The 15,248-nt window shown below is 40.0% G+C and overlaps 1 protein-coding gene across 1 annotated transcript in view; it reads right to left on the bottom strand.

Moving 5' to 3' along the window:
* Window positions 1–15,248, bottom strand: part of Stpg2 (sperm tail PG-rich repeat containing 2) — a 436,171-nt gene that overhangs the window by 410,030 nt on the left and 10,893 nt on the right. The window contains exons 4-5 of the mRNA XM_021158500.2: window positions 13,056–13,220; window positions 1,488–1,600 (exon numbers count right to left, since the gene is read on the bottom strand). Of these exons, the coding sequence (XP_021014159.1) occupies window positions 1,488–1,600; window positions 13,056–13,220 (278 nt within the window). The remainder of the gene's footprint in view (window positions 1–1,487; window positions 1,601–13,055; window positions 13,221–15,248) is intronic.

The raw sequence follows: 15,248 nt of genomic DNA, 5'->3' as shown, positions 1-15,248 counted from the left end.
GGGGGGGGATCCAGAATGTACCAGAGACCTGGAAGGTAAGAGACTCCCAAGACTCAAAGGGAGAGACCTTCGATTAAATGCCTGACAGTAGGGAGAGGGAACTTTTAGAGCCCACCTCCCACAGGAAGACAGGACATCAAGTGAGGGATGGGGTTGCCATCCAACAGTCACAACTCTGACCCATAATTGTTCCTGTCTGAAAGCACTGCAGGGATGGAAATGGAGAGGAGCCTGAGGAAAAGAAGATCCATCGACAGGCCCAAAGTGGGATGCAGCTCAAGGGGAGGTCCCAAGGCCTGACACTATTACTGAGGCTATGGAGTGCTCACAAAAAGGGACCAATCTTGACTGTCCTCTGAAAGACCCTATTTGTACCCAACCAATAGACAGAAGCAGCTTACCCCTGTTGTTGAATTAAGGAAGGCTAAAAGAAGCTGAGGAGAAGGACAATCCTGTAGGAGGACCAGCAGTCTCAATTAAACTGGGCCCCTGAGATTTCTCAAACATTGGACCTCCAAACAGGCAGCATACACCAGCTGATATGAAGCCCCCAACACACATACAGTAGAGGACTTCTAGGTCTGTGTTCATTCAGAGATGATGTACCTAACCCTCAGGAGACTGGAGGCCCCAGGGAGTACAGAGGTCAGACATGTGGAGACAGGTGGGTGGAGTGGAGGAATGGGATGTGAAACAGTCAGAGGGTGGATGGGGGGAGGGTAATAAAATATGAAGTGTAAAAAATAATAATAATAAAAAAGCATCTCTTTTTCTTGAATGCCCTGTTAACAACAGATTTAACATAATGTACTATGATCTTCCAAATGCTTTCTCATCTCAGGCCTGATCTCAGCCCCTTAACCCTTTTTCCTAACAAAGCTAATTCTGGGTGGTAATTATGTATTAGCTCTTGTTCCAAGCCATTCTTATACCAAAGAATGTCATTGTTGTCTCACTAACTCCAAATAGTTATCTAGTTCTCACTTAGTTATGGAGTCAGAAGAATAGAGACATAAGCCAAAGGTAAGACACAAATTCTGACCCACCTTCTTTAGGATACTACAGAAATCTTTCATCTATTTTTTTAATTAAGCATAGCACATCTTAGTTATTAGGCACATGAGTTCTGTACTCAAACAGGTCTCAGTAAAAGTCTAGTTCTGGCATTTAAAAGGTCACATGATCTTAAACATGTTGTCTTCTCTGATTCTTGAATTGGATTATTTCAAAATATAATACTAGTTGGAGTTTTCATACTAATTTTCCTTTCTTAATGGAATAGCCTCAGGTGACCCAGTGCAATATGAATGATGCTTAAGAGTCTTTTGCACCCACTCTGTCCCGAGGCTGCACTACATAATCCTGGAGGACCTGAGAACCACTATGCAGACCAGGCTGGTTTTGAACCTGCAGCAATCCTCCTGCCTCCCAAGTGCAGGAAGTATAGTGTGTACCACAGTTCCCAGTTGGGGTTTGTCATTACTTACTGGATGATATCGTACTGTCCAGGACCAGGACCTGAATACTTGAGAAATTCTTGTCTTCCTGTACTATTGCCAAAATTTACGCCTTTATATTTCAAAGATGCTTTAGGATAATCCTAAAAAGAAAGAAGGAAAAAATAAGAAAAAAATGACATGAGGCAAACTGGGAAAGATTACATTTGGCTGAGGCTTAAATACAAAAATCCTCAGTCAATAGAGTTGCACCAGTAAAGTCAGGGAGGGCTCTCTAAGCTGGATTCTGTCCTTCTACCTCCCACATCAGCCAGATTCTCAGAGAATTGCCTCTAAAGTTAGTCTATACTGAACCAGTGTGAGCAGTTTCCTCTTGGTACTACACTAGGTAATTTAATGCCTCTAGGGCAATAAAGAACAGCTTCACTTAGAAACAGGCTAAATGTATTATATACAAAAATTTTTAAAAATCTATTTAAAAGGTGTTAATTAAACAGACCAAAATAATACAAACAACACCAACAGATCTGAGGCAATAATTACTGCCACGGCGCTCCGGTTGAGTCAGTTTGTCAGGCAGGGATGCCTAAAAGCTTCTCATGAGGCAAAAAGAGTTTCAAGGAAGCTCTCCTCCTGGGGTCTGGCGTTCTCTTAATTCTCCATTCCCAAGTTAGTCTAGTGTATGGATCCACGTGCTCTCTTTCAGTATTTTCCTATCATAAGTGCTTTTTAAGATTGAATTCTGACATAGCTAAAGCCGTCCGCCAGTGTTCCAACAGTCCTAGTTCGTCCTTAGCAAGACCTTGGGCTTGGAATTCAGTACTGCCCCTGGTATTACACTATCTCTTTGAGTAAAAGTTAGGTCACTGCCCTTCACAGGAATCTACCATCACCTAGGAAGAAAGAAGTTTCTGACCGTAGGGAAAACCAGAATAGATGCTTAGAATTATAGCTGAGTTACACCTATTTACAGGAATTTACAATGGTTTAGGAAGCAGATTGGGCTGTGGTTTTAGAGTATTGCATTATTCATGAGATGGTTAGCTAGAACAGAACTCCCTAGTTAGATCCATGACTTGGGTGTGAAAGCCCTTGCCCTAGGAGTGAAAAGTTCTCACACCTGGCTTCTAAGACTATAGCTGACCTTAGATAGTGCTGACTTTGTCTCAGTTATTTTATTGCCCAGTTCCTGCCAGTCTTTGAGTTTTCATTCCTCTATTCTGTGTAAGAGTCATTAAGCATCCAGTTACCTCATTTTGTGCCTTGCGGGTATGTCACCCAACTTCCTTATTGTCTTCTGTATAGAAAGTCTGATGCTCGAGTTGTAAAATTACATTCAGATTCTACACACAACCTCTCCTGTGTGCATCTGTTTGTCATTCATCCATGCTTTGCCCACCCGAGTCGAGAGACCCATTCCACGCAGACACAGGGACCCAGCGGGTCTGCGGCAAATTACATGATATTTAAAAACAAAATTCATGGAAACTTTTCTAAGAGCAACAAGTGGTTAAAAACAAATTAAATACTATCCAGTTCATGCTACAGCTAATATATGAAGAAAATATAAGGATCATTATAGGCTCACGATACGCAAGACCAAGTTCTCAACACAAAGGAGATTTATTTGCCCTAGAGGGACAGAGGGCAGGGAATAAGAGACAAAGTCAGGAGATAGAGGATGAGGAAGAAGGGGAAGGGAACAAGGGAGAGAAGGCAGGGGCATTTGTCCCAGAAGAAGGAGGGACAAAGGACTGGCTCTGGATAGAGAGGGGACAGAAGTGGCAGATGGGAAAATGGCAGTTTATAAAGATCCAAAGGAGAGCCCTGCTCCTGCATTGGGATGAGGTGTTTAATTCTAATTGGGCATGTTAATTAGGTGAGCTTCAGAGGGCTCTGGATAGCTGGACTTCAATATTTTAATAGGTGGACCTTAGTAGTCAGCCCCTGGAGGAGAAAGTGACCAAATGAAGGAACAGACCTTTGTGGCTAAATTTAGGAATGTAATCCAATGTTTTTTTAGCAACATGGAGGGAATGGGGGAGAAGGGCAAAGCCTGACAGAGCCATATTTGCCATGAGCAGGCTGGCTAGAGTCCCTTCAGACAAGATCATTCTTTTCATACAAAAGAAACTATTTATATCAGGAAAAAGTCAACCAAGGATTTTCCTCTGACATTGATAAGAATGGATGTCAAACTTAAGCATGAACCACAGAGTTAAAGCACTGGTTTCATTAACAACTCAAAGAAGAACATATAATGCAGTAAGTAAGAATCTTTGGGATGCCCTTCCCTCATGATACAGTCCTCTCTATAAAATCAAAGCCTGGAAAGATGGCTCAGTGGTCCAGTGCTCTTGCTGCTCCTGCAGAGGACCTGGCTTCACTTCCCACACAGCAGCTCACAACCATTTGTGACTTCAGTTCCTGGGGTTCCAATGCCTTCTTTTGGCTTCAATGAGTACTGCACTCATGTGGTGCACATACATACAAGCAGGCAAAACATTCCATATTGAAGAGCCCAGGGTAATCTCATGCATTGTTCTGCCACCCCCTATCTTTCTGCATGTCCTCAAGTCCTATTCTATTCCAATGCAGTAAGACCACCCTGGCCTGCATGTGCCTCTGCCTTAGGATAACCTTGAGCCCACATCAACATCCTATTACCCACCACACCCTGGACTGGAGGACTGACCCTCAGCTTACGAATTCCTTTTTTATTATCCCCTGAACATCTCTACTCCTGGGTTTATGCTGCCAAAGGGAACTTTCAAGGTCATTGTGCCAGCCCCAAGCCTGACTGTGACCCTAACCAGTTAGAAGCATTTTCCCCTGCAGTAAATAAAGCCCCTTTTGGTTTATTTCTGACTTCAGTTGTCCTTTCCTCATTATTTGCATGCCCTGTGACCCAAGCAAATATATAAAATAGCAAATTTTTATTTAAGATACTTATAAATAAATTCTATAAAAAAAATAAATCACTGAAGGTTTTTCAGAAAACCTGTCTTAACTGAGGTTAGAAAATAAACTCTTGATTACTTATTGTTAGTTCATCAGAAACGCTGACTTTGTAGAATATGCAGGTGTTTGTAATATGTATATGGAGTTTTGCCTGCATGCATGTCTGTGTACCATATCTAAGGAGCCAGACGAACACTGGATCACATGGAGCTGGAACTAGAGTCGCAGATGATTGTGAGCTGCCAGGTGGGTCCTGGGAATTAAACATGGGTCCCCTTGAAGAACAACCAGTGCTCTTAACCACTGATCCACTTCTCCAGTCCCTAAAATTTTTAAACACTCTTGAATTGTTGAAGCCATTACTACATATTAAGTAAAATCACTACAACATATAGTATAACTACATAAAAGAGTGCATCAAGTGTTCTAGGTGAACTTCTATTTAAACACAATGTAATAAATTCTCAATTATCATTCCAAACAACACCAGTACAACAAATAGAAGTGTTAGTACAATAAAAGCACAATTTCAGTTCAAACTCCCATCTATTGTGCTTCACCTAGATAAACTCCAAGAGTTGTATAAAATAGACACAGGCAAGACATTGTAAGGGACCTCCGGAACAGGCAGCCACTGCATGTGAAAAGACCTGCAGCTGAATTCTGTTAACATTTCAGAAAGACAGAAGCTGGAGATGATGGTGTATCTCTGGTGATGAATAGTTAGTGATTTCCAGAGAGGGGGCAATATTCAAAGACTTTGGGGTGCTGTAACAAAATCCAGAAAGAAGCCAGTAGCTGCATCTGGACACAAGAGCTGAATATGGGAAAATGGAGTTACCAGCTGTGGTGTGGCAGTTTCCTCTGAGATTAAAACCTTTCATCTTGGAGAAAAGCATGTTAAGACACAGTATGCTAAAGGAGTTAAAACAGCAGGAGGAAGCTTGTAAAAACACAGGATGTGAAAAGGCAAGAAAACAGTGGGATGCTCTGACATCCCATTCTGCAGGGAAGCTCATTAAAGCTCAAGAAGTAAACAATTCAACAGCTTTGGGAAGTTACTGAAACTGAACAGACTCACTGGGTCCCTCCTTCCCCAAGGCAAGCATCAGCAGAAAGGATCACTGAGAAACATTCTCAAACAAGCTGTGCTGCCTAGAAAAGACAGAGGTGAGACAAACGGCTTAGAAGAAACAGGGTTGTACTGCTAACTGCAGCCCTGAGATACTGGCAGAGCCACCTGGAAGAGGTTGCCAACTGAGTTGCCTCAGACACTCACCAACCCAGGAAACTGCCTACAGGCTCGCTATGCACTCCAGGTTTCCAGGTGATCGGACAACCGTGTGGAGTTGAGCTTTTGGTGCCACGACCATCTTTGAACTGTTTTTATTCAGTGGGATGGAAAAGATTCAATTATGTTTGGGTATATTTCCCATCTAAAGGGGCAAACTACTTGGAAGGTGAATATCAAAACTAACTCTGAGAATCAGCTGATCCTGATGACCCAGTGACCAAGAAAATCTTAAAAATCAAAGCAACAGCAATGCCAAATACTATTTTCTGTTGACTGGATTTGCATTCTTTGGTGTCTTGATGCCTATACCTTGCCCCAGGGAAAACCCTTGTTTTATTATCAAGGTGGACCTGGCCTGAAAGCCTCCTCCTGAGGACTAGCTCTCATAGTATCAGAATGTGCTATGCTAGCAGTCAATGGAGAAAAGTCCTACAAGCCCTAAAGCCTAAGACAAAACCACAGCAACGGCCAGCCCAGAGAGATATCCCCAATGGTGCAGCATCGCACTTTTATCTTGGGAGTGACCAACATCCAACTAATGGGCCTTAAGGCCCAATCAATAGGAGAGAATTAATCCATGCTGGGTACTGTACCTAGTTCACTACCCTTGGCTGGAAAAATCATAGATCTTAGAAGAGGCCTTTGTAGTGCCACTTTCCAAAATCATCATCATCGTCATCATCATCACTAACTATATTACAAATGCTTTCCCTTATACCCACAAGGAAGTATAGCTGTTACCCCTTATCAGAATGTTGTTTTGCAGCAAACGGGAGAATACAGAGATCCTAAACTGTACATGCAGAGAATAAATGATTGTGGGGAGTATGGCCCCCATACACCCCTATAGCCAAGGCTCAAGGAAAATTCAAAAAGAAGGGGCAGAAAGATGGTAAAGAGTCAGGAACCAGAATACCTGCTACCAAACAGTGCCTTCCAGACAGGACAAAATCTGAACAATGCAGCTTCCCACACAAGATCTGTATAATGACAACAGGCACTGACATACCACTGTGAACAAGGGAAGTTCACAAGGTCCTACCTCTAGATGAAGAGCTACAGGCAATCAAAGCCAGCTGAGAGAGGAGGAACCTGTTTTCTCCAGGGACAAGCTCTCTGATAGATATCCAGACCCAAGTCGTCAGATCTAAAGATGCAAGAGCAACACTAAATGGATTCAGAAGGGAAGGAGGGTATGTGTGTACGTGTGCGTGTGCGTGTGTGTCAACAACAAAGAACATGTCCTGAATGTGAGAGGGAAGAAGTGAAGCAGACCCAGAAAAGTTAGAAGAGGGGGAGCGTAGGGTGGGAAGTATGTGAATATAATATTACTGTATTAAGTACTCAAAACCTTAGAATAAAAAATGAACTTTTTTCTAACACTGACAAAAATAATGTTCAAACATGGCGGGGCATGCCTTTAATCCCAGAATTCAGGAGCCAGAGGTAAGTGAATCCTTATGAGTAAAATAACAGCTAAGACTACACCGAGAGTTCCTGGCCAGTCAGGACAACATACTGAGACCCCGTCGTAAAATAAAGCATTGATAGAAAAAAAAAGTGTTATTGTAGAGTTCCTTCTAGTAAAGTATAATTACCCCCCCCCCAAAAAAAAGTACTGTTCTAGATCATCCCACTGGTCAGCAGAGCAGCAGTCCTTTGGCAAGGGCTACAGTACCTGCTGGAGCGGCGGCTGTAGTCAGTGCCAACAGGCTCATATGGGAAGCACATAAGAGAGCCCCAAAGACTTCAAGAAACATCTGAAAAAGGGACGTCGAAAGAAGGCTTGGGGCCGTCTACCAAGATACAGACAGAACCCCGATGGCAGACGGACAAACAGTACTGACTACTGTTGTTCATTTTTGTTCCTGGCATTTGATAAAGCTTAGAAAATGTGATGTCCTATGAATAAAAGTGATTTGTCCATTTCCTCTGAAAAGTTTTTAGCTGTGCATAATCTCAATGTCTTCCCCTTCATGGTCATCCTTGACACAGTGAGGAATGAGTACAGCAATCCCATAAGACGTACATCAAAGGAAGATAGATTGTTACTGTTGTCATTACAAGTAGGGGTTCCAACTGATATATGACAAGGAATCTCAGCTTCTTATCATGCACCCTCATGGGAGGGGGATGAGGGTTTGGGGAGGGGAATCTGGGAAGGGGAATAACACTTGAAATGTAAATAATTAAAATAAGCAATAAAAAATGAAAGGAAGAAGAAAAGTCTATGTATAAAATGTGAAAGAGTTGTCTTCCAAGTTGTGACTGTGTGAGGAGGAGGGGTGTCTGTGGGGGGAACGGTTGGGGAGGGTGTAGGGGGTGAGGGGGTCTGTGAATCTCCTAAGTATATCAAAAAAGAAAATAAAAAAACCTAACGTAAAAGGAAATAAGAAAAGGTATCTAAAGGCTTTAAAACAAATAAGATCGCTTGAATTACTTTCCAAATTCTTCAAGATGACTTACTGTAGCTGTATTTTCACAAACTAATGGCTACTGTTTTAACTAAATATTGGAGATTTTATTTGAAAGTCTATTCATTAGGATTAAGTCATTAATCCTAGTCTATTAAAGGAGATGTTTCAAGACGCTTGTGAATAATGGCAAACTCCATACATGTGAGGGTAACTTTCACCTAGAGGATATAACTTGATGTATCTTTCCTTAGCATCATCCCTTGGAGGTAATTAAAAAAGATTTACTTAAACACAAGCATCCCATACTGTGACAGTTGTTCTGAGAGCTAATGTGACTCCTGAAAACCCTAGAATTGGATACACTGGACATGTGATGATCTGCATCCAAGGCAGGGGGCAGTTCTGATGGTAGAAAAATCAACATTTCCCACTTATGATGTATTTTGTTTATAATTAAAAGTAAAGCAGAATCTCACAATTGTATAGACATGCCCCAATAATAATCCAACCATGCAGTCATATTGAATATCTTATGTTATGTATTATACATAGTAATATATCTGTTATATTTACTCTAATCTATAGATTTGTGAAAATAAAGCTTTTACATCATATTCTTTAACCTTAAAAAGAATATAAGTCCATACCTTTAACCCCAGCACATGAGATGCAAAAATAGGCAGGTCTCTGTGGATTTGAAGTTAACCTGATCTGCATAGTTAAATCACAAGCCAACCACGGCTATACAATAACACCCAGTCTCAAATTTTTATGGCTCAACCTCTGACCAATTCAAAATCCCTTATATATGCATAAATACACATGCGTAAGAATAAACACACAGATATGCACAAAACTGAGGGTTAGTAAAATCATTTTGCTGTAAGAATAAATGGCACTTTATTTAAACCACATGAACTCACAACTACTTGGTTATTAACTTCTAGAGTACTTGGATAAATGTTCAATCTCAAATTTAATTTCATAGGCTTAAAAAACAGAAAACAAAGGATAAATTGATGCACATTTAATTCTTAGTCGCATGAGCTTTTATGTTAAGAACTGTTTCCAATGCCAACTTCAAGGTCACTGTCACTATGGAGAGTTATTAACAAATAAAATATGACTTAATTGAAGCAAACTCAGCATGGAGCTGTAACACTTTAAGTGAACGCTGTAATAAAATATGAGAAAGAATTACTAACTGCCATTCTGACTGACAATTAAATGAATGGAGGTGGGACTGTGTAACTTTTACCCCTCATCTTTTCATAATTAAATATGGAAATAGACTTGTGAGAAATTAGAAGTCTCGAGGCACATCAGTGCAAGCACTAATGGGCTGCTCTGCAGCAGCTCACAGGTCAGCATCGTAACTTCAGTTCCAACCTCCTTGTCAAATCACAATCTAGAAATACATTTCTAGCTGCTATTAGAAAAGAGAGAGGCTGTATTTGATCTTTCAAAATGTTATTCTAAATAAATTATATTCATAATTTCTCTGCAGATGAACATAGCTGATATATAACAATTGTTGGCTAGTGTTATAAAACAATTCTATATTTAAGCTTTACAATATAGTTCAGTAGACATGACTCATTCATTAGAAAATTCCATAATAGTTACCCCTCTATTATGTTATTATGCTAATGCTTCATGGTATTCCCATCTGGACACTGATTTCAAACACAATATTATCCCCAAAAGGCAGAAAAGGCACTGCACAGAGTAATCAGAAATTTGGACCTGATTTGATTGAGCATTGCTACAGTATGATTTACACAGCAGGGTCAGAATCTGTTTCCTGAAGAAGCAGGAAGAAATGGTACCTTCTGCTCACAGGCTTCGTACCCAGTCTCAAACTCAAGATGCAGATTTCAAAAACAATCACAATTCAATTGCGACTGAATATTAAAATTAAAAAAAATGATTTTATCAATTCAATATTCACTGAATATTCCTGAATACTGAGAAAGAGGCTTTAATTCATGTGTAAACCTATGTCCTAGGCTGCATTCTCCCACCCCCTGAGCGGTGTATCGGCACTTCCTGCTAGCCCAGCACCTGACGGCATAGGGTAGAATGAAGTCTAGCATCCAGCATTTGGTCTGTCGAGTTCACACACCCTGGCGGGGAGGTGGGATGCCCAGCTGGTGCACACCACAGCTAGTAACACACTCACACCCACATGGAACTCCAGATTAAGCAAACACTGTGAGCAACCCCTGGTACTAACTAGAAAGACCCAGGCCTTCCCACTCTGAAGACAGACACTCTGTCTTCTTTCTACTTTTGTTTTCCTGTGGAACTACTGCACTGACCCTCATCCAAATCCAGACAGTCCAATGGACCATTAACAAAAACTCAGATCCCCACCCCCATATCATAGTGGACTGGATTGCACTGGCCACTTAATGGGAGTAAAATTATGCCTGGTACCAGAAACTGAACCAACCACATATGGCTAAGGAGGCCATCCATCCTAGAGGAACCCTACTACCACCACATTCCTAAATTAGCATAATTCTCAACTCTCATTCTACACACTTAACCTAGCACCCACATGTAAGGGTAGCTCATGTAATAAGCTTCTTTATAGAGCAGAAGAAAATCATTACAGAAAGCCGCAACTGTTCCAAATGGAAAAAAAGAAAAAGAAAACAATAGACCATGAAATGCCGATCCTCGATTGATGTGTTAACAAAAAAAAAAAAAAAAAATCTTTCATCCATGAGCTCAGGGAAGATCACTGAGGAGATGGAAGATGGCAGAGCCCAGAGAACAAGGAGATCAGGTGTGAGACTGTGCTTTCTCTTGAAGACAGAAAAGTTGTAACCACAAAATCTTGACAGCACAGCTTCCTAAACAAGAACTGAACAATTGTAACACCAGTTGACATCCCAGAACGGATGAGGGAGGGAAATCTCACAGGGCCCCAAGCCAGATGAAGTGGTACAGGCAATCAACAACTTGAGAGAGAGAGAGAGAGACAGACAGACAGACAGACAGACAGACAGACTAGTCTTCCCCAGGGAAGAACCCAGATTGGTTCGTCAATACTAAGTAGTCATCCCTAGAAACACATGTGGGGTCTTATAAGAAAATTGGTAATGCCTCCCTGGGTGGGGAGTGGCAAGCAAGATGATATCACATGTCAAAAGGACATGAGTAACAGCTTACAGGGACTCCAAAAATAAAATCTGAAATACATTGAGCTTTAAAAATAAGTAGTGAAAATAATAGAATATTTTAAGAAAAACAGAAATGCATGGGTCTGACATAAATACATAGATGAGAATGAAGCTACAATTCTCTTTTTAAATATTTTTAAAGCACCAATAAAAACAGGCATCATTGAGATGATGAAGTCAGAAAACCAACATTTGATGAATACAACACTAAAATATTCAAGTATCATTAGTAGGTGATATAACCAGCAGCTGAAGAAAGAACTCTCTAGTGAGAGTCTGACAAGAACTAGAGCAACTACTTAGTTTTGAAGCACCTATCCAAAAATTCAAGTTCATAGATAAAATTATAAGGTAGCACCATTACTTTGCTGTCAAAGCCATCTAGGAAAGGCTAAAGCATACTTGTGACTTCTCTGGAGATGGCCCACCATTTTGCATGGCCTGGGATGGGTGAGCTCTAAGACTACAAGGTCCTTAGAGACTTCATCCCAGAATTGCTTCTTGCTGCTGAGATGCCTCTCCTGTCACTATTACACAGCCTAGTAATTCCTGGGCATTAGACCACCCTATTGGGCAGATTTTCTGCAGCTCAGCATGAAGATGTAGTCTCCTGTAGTAATGCTGTGTAGACAAACTGATGATCTCATAATTTCTAATGATTGTAGTAATCCTAAATTTATACAAGACCTCTATAGAATAATAGCTAAAATAGAGTTCTGTAAGCCTTTATGTGTCATGGGCTAATTGCACTACAAAAAGAAAACAAGCTTGGAACAAATGTATAATCAAGAAGAATATTCCTCCTAGGTTAGATGTGAGGCCATTATCTAGTAACTAAAGGTCAGAAACTGGGAATGGGCAATTTATTAGGTGCAAGGACAAAAACTAAAATATTCACTAGTTTATCTATTTAAAAGTTCAAAATAATAAGACACAAGACAGGTGATTTGTATCTTGACAAAACTGTGCTAACGTGTAACATAAAAATTATTGCTTTAAACTTATAATGAACTTATGGGGGGCAGTAACAGATAATGAATGTTTAGTCAGATATTAGTCTTAATGTAAAGACATGTAAACAACTCTTTTTGTTATTCCTTAAGTATCGATTTATGGCATGAATTATTGCCCTAAACTTACTATGTACACATATTTAGAAAATGATGTAATCAATTATCTTGTTGTAATGGTTCTATCTGAGAGTTGTATGAGTAATATTTTAGAGACAGTATAAAAACCGAGAGAGGTAACAAAGGTTGTTGGAGCTTTGCGCCATACACCAAACATGTGTATGTGATAAATAGACATGTTAATTTCTCTTTATGTAATCCATTGAGACCTCTTGCCAAAACTGTAGCATGTGTTATTATTTAGATGATGGCTACACTAGTGCCCATCCTTATTACTGCACCGTGTTTGACAACAGTTTTATAAAACAGCAGTTTTAAGTTACAATAATTTTAAAATTGTTAACAATTTAAAGTATCCAATAACCCCCCAAACTCATCAATATGCAAATATCCACAAACCAGATGGTTTTTTTTAATGTAATTGATCCTAAATACAATGGCATATATAAATCAATAGTGTACATACATGAGAGAAAGTTCCTCAGTATGCAGCCAATGAAAATCAGTGTTCTAATTGTGACTTATAGTTACTGATGCATACATGACGCATATACAACCGTAAGCAGTCTTCTTCCAGCTGCTGTCATCAAATGTGTCATACTTACAAACTGAGGATTGTAGTACGCTGGACCTATTGTGTTGTCACTAGGAGGTGGGGTGCGTCTCATAATAGTGTCGTCGTCATTGAGATGATACCCATGTGACTTTCCGGAAGAGGGGATTGAAGGAATATCAATGTTTCTGGAAACTGCAGGAGTTCTAGGAGTTTTCTTAAAACATAAAATGTTTGTGAGGGAGGAGACATTTTATGTTATTCAAACACAAGAAGAAAGAGAAGAACAAAATATTTGAATTTACTAAAGGCAATCATTAAATATTGACTTAATGAACACATAATATAACCCAAAAATGGTCTTATAAAACTAAGCTGAAGGAGTGCATTCAGTTTTAGCACACTTTGCAGACGAAAATATAGATACTACTAAGGTCACTGTGAGAACTAAGGATTTACTCCTAACTTGGTCAGCCATTTCTCTTGCTTAGTAAAGCAAAGAATGCAGATTTTAAAAATAAATAAATCTATGAAAACAAGACATTCCTGAACAGCATTAGACACCATGAGACTGTGTACTATGCAGAACAATCTTTAGTTCTTTCCTTTGGTCCATTTAGTAACATTTACAGACTTCATTCCTTGAAACTCATAACTTGTATGTATACTACCTGTGACTTGTACACAAGTGCTAACTACACTAAAGAGCAGGAAAATGTCCAAGATAATGCTAAAATGAATAGAAAAGTATCAAATTCATTTATAAATATGGCATTGTTAAATGTAAGTACAGTAATAAAATGTTTGCCTTAATTCTGAAAGAGCTATGGCAAAATTGACAATATTAGGTCAGAAGCATTGATTAGACTTTTTTTTTAAAGGTTTTACTTCTGTAGATAAATATTCTATAATTTAAATAAAAACAGGAGGTATTAGACAAAATAAATATATATCAAACAAAACATTGACATTTAAAGGATTTCGTTGTGTAGAAATATAGTGTAGGATTATATTTGTCCCAGCATTTTCTGGACAAATAAATGCAATGGTGAATACACATGTGCCCATACACAGCTGTGCTATTAAAAAGCTGCCACTGCTACAAGTATTTTTCTGATGATATATGCATTAAGTAGCTTCAGTGGCACTTACGAAAATAATTACAAAATTAAAACAAGGATACATTGAACAGCTTTCCTTCAGTTCAGTACTTTCACAAAGGACACGTGGGAGGTTTGCAAAGCCTCGCCTTCCCTTCCTCCGGCTTCCACCCGAGTTGCTCTCCCTTAGATCCTCCCAGAGCACACCATGCTGATGCACACTGCGGTGTTGTTACTCAGGGGGTTTCTACAGCGACAACGCCTTTGACCACCATGTGACTTCTTCTTTCAGACCAAGGCTATTGTTTCTCTATCCCCTCCAAAGAATCCTTCACTTTGGGGTCCAGGTGAATGTGTCATTATGGCTCTAAGACAGTATTCCATCAACTATATTGTCCTACAGTTTGCTCCCTGTTAAAACTGTGACTCTTGGGGAAAGGTAATTTGCCTTCTATGTATAAAGAATGTCTAACATTGTGTTAACTGACACACGTGCTCATTCAACAATGTTTGACAGTGAGTCAAAGAACATTCATGTTGACCCTACACATGAAGTATATCTGATGTCTAAATACATGACATAAAACCAACCTTTTCTTTGTACTAACAAAATTCAACTAAGCCCTTAATTGTAAAATATAAAATGCTCTTTTAAAGATAACTGTTTGAAATGGGATTAATTTGAGCTATATGAAATACTTGAGATTTAAAAATATAATCAGTCTTTTAGAAAAATGAAAGCAAAACAAAAAACAAAAAAAAACTGTGTTTTGCCAGGAAGTGATGGCACATACCTTAAATCCCACAGAGGCAGAGGAGGCAGAGACAGAGAGGGCAGATGTTAGAGGGGGCAGAGGCAGAGGGGGCAGAGGCAGAAGGGGCAGAGGCAGAGGGGCAGAGAGAAGGGGGCAGTGAGAGAGAGAGGGAGGCAGAGAGAGGGGGCAGAGATAGGGGGCAGAGAGAGAGGGGGCAGAGAGAGAGAGGGGGCAGAGAGAGAAAGAGGCAGAGAGAGAGAGAGGTAGAGAGAGAGACAGAGAGAGACAGAGAGGCAGAGAGAGAGGCAGAGAGAGAGAGGCAGAGAGAGAGAGAGGCAGAGAGAGAGAGAGAGGCAGAGAGAGAGAGAGAGGCAGAGAGAGAGAGAGGCA

This window comes from Mus caroli, chromosome 3, assembly GCF_900094665.2.
Source record: "Mus caroli chromosome 3, CAROLI_EIJ_v1.1, whole genome shotgun sequence".
NCBI classification, from domain to species: Eukaryota; Metazoa; Chordata; class Mammalia; order Rodentia; family Muridae; genus Mus; species Mus caroli.
This window is presented reverse-complemented; position numbering and strand designations above follow the sequence as displayed.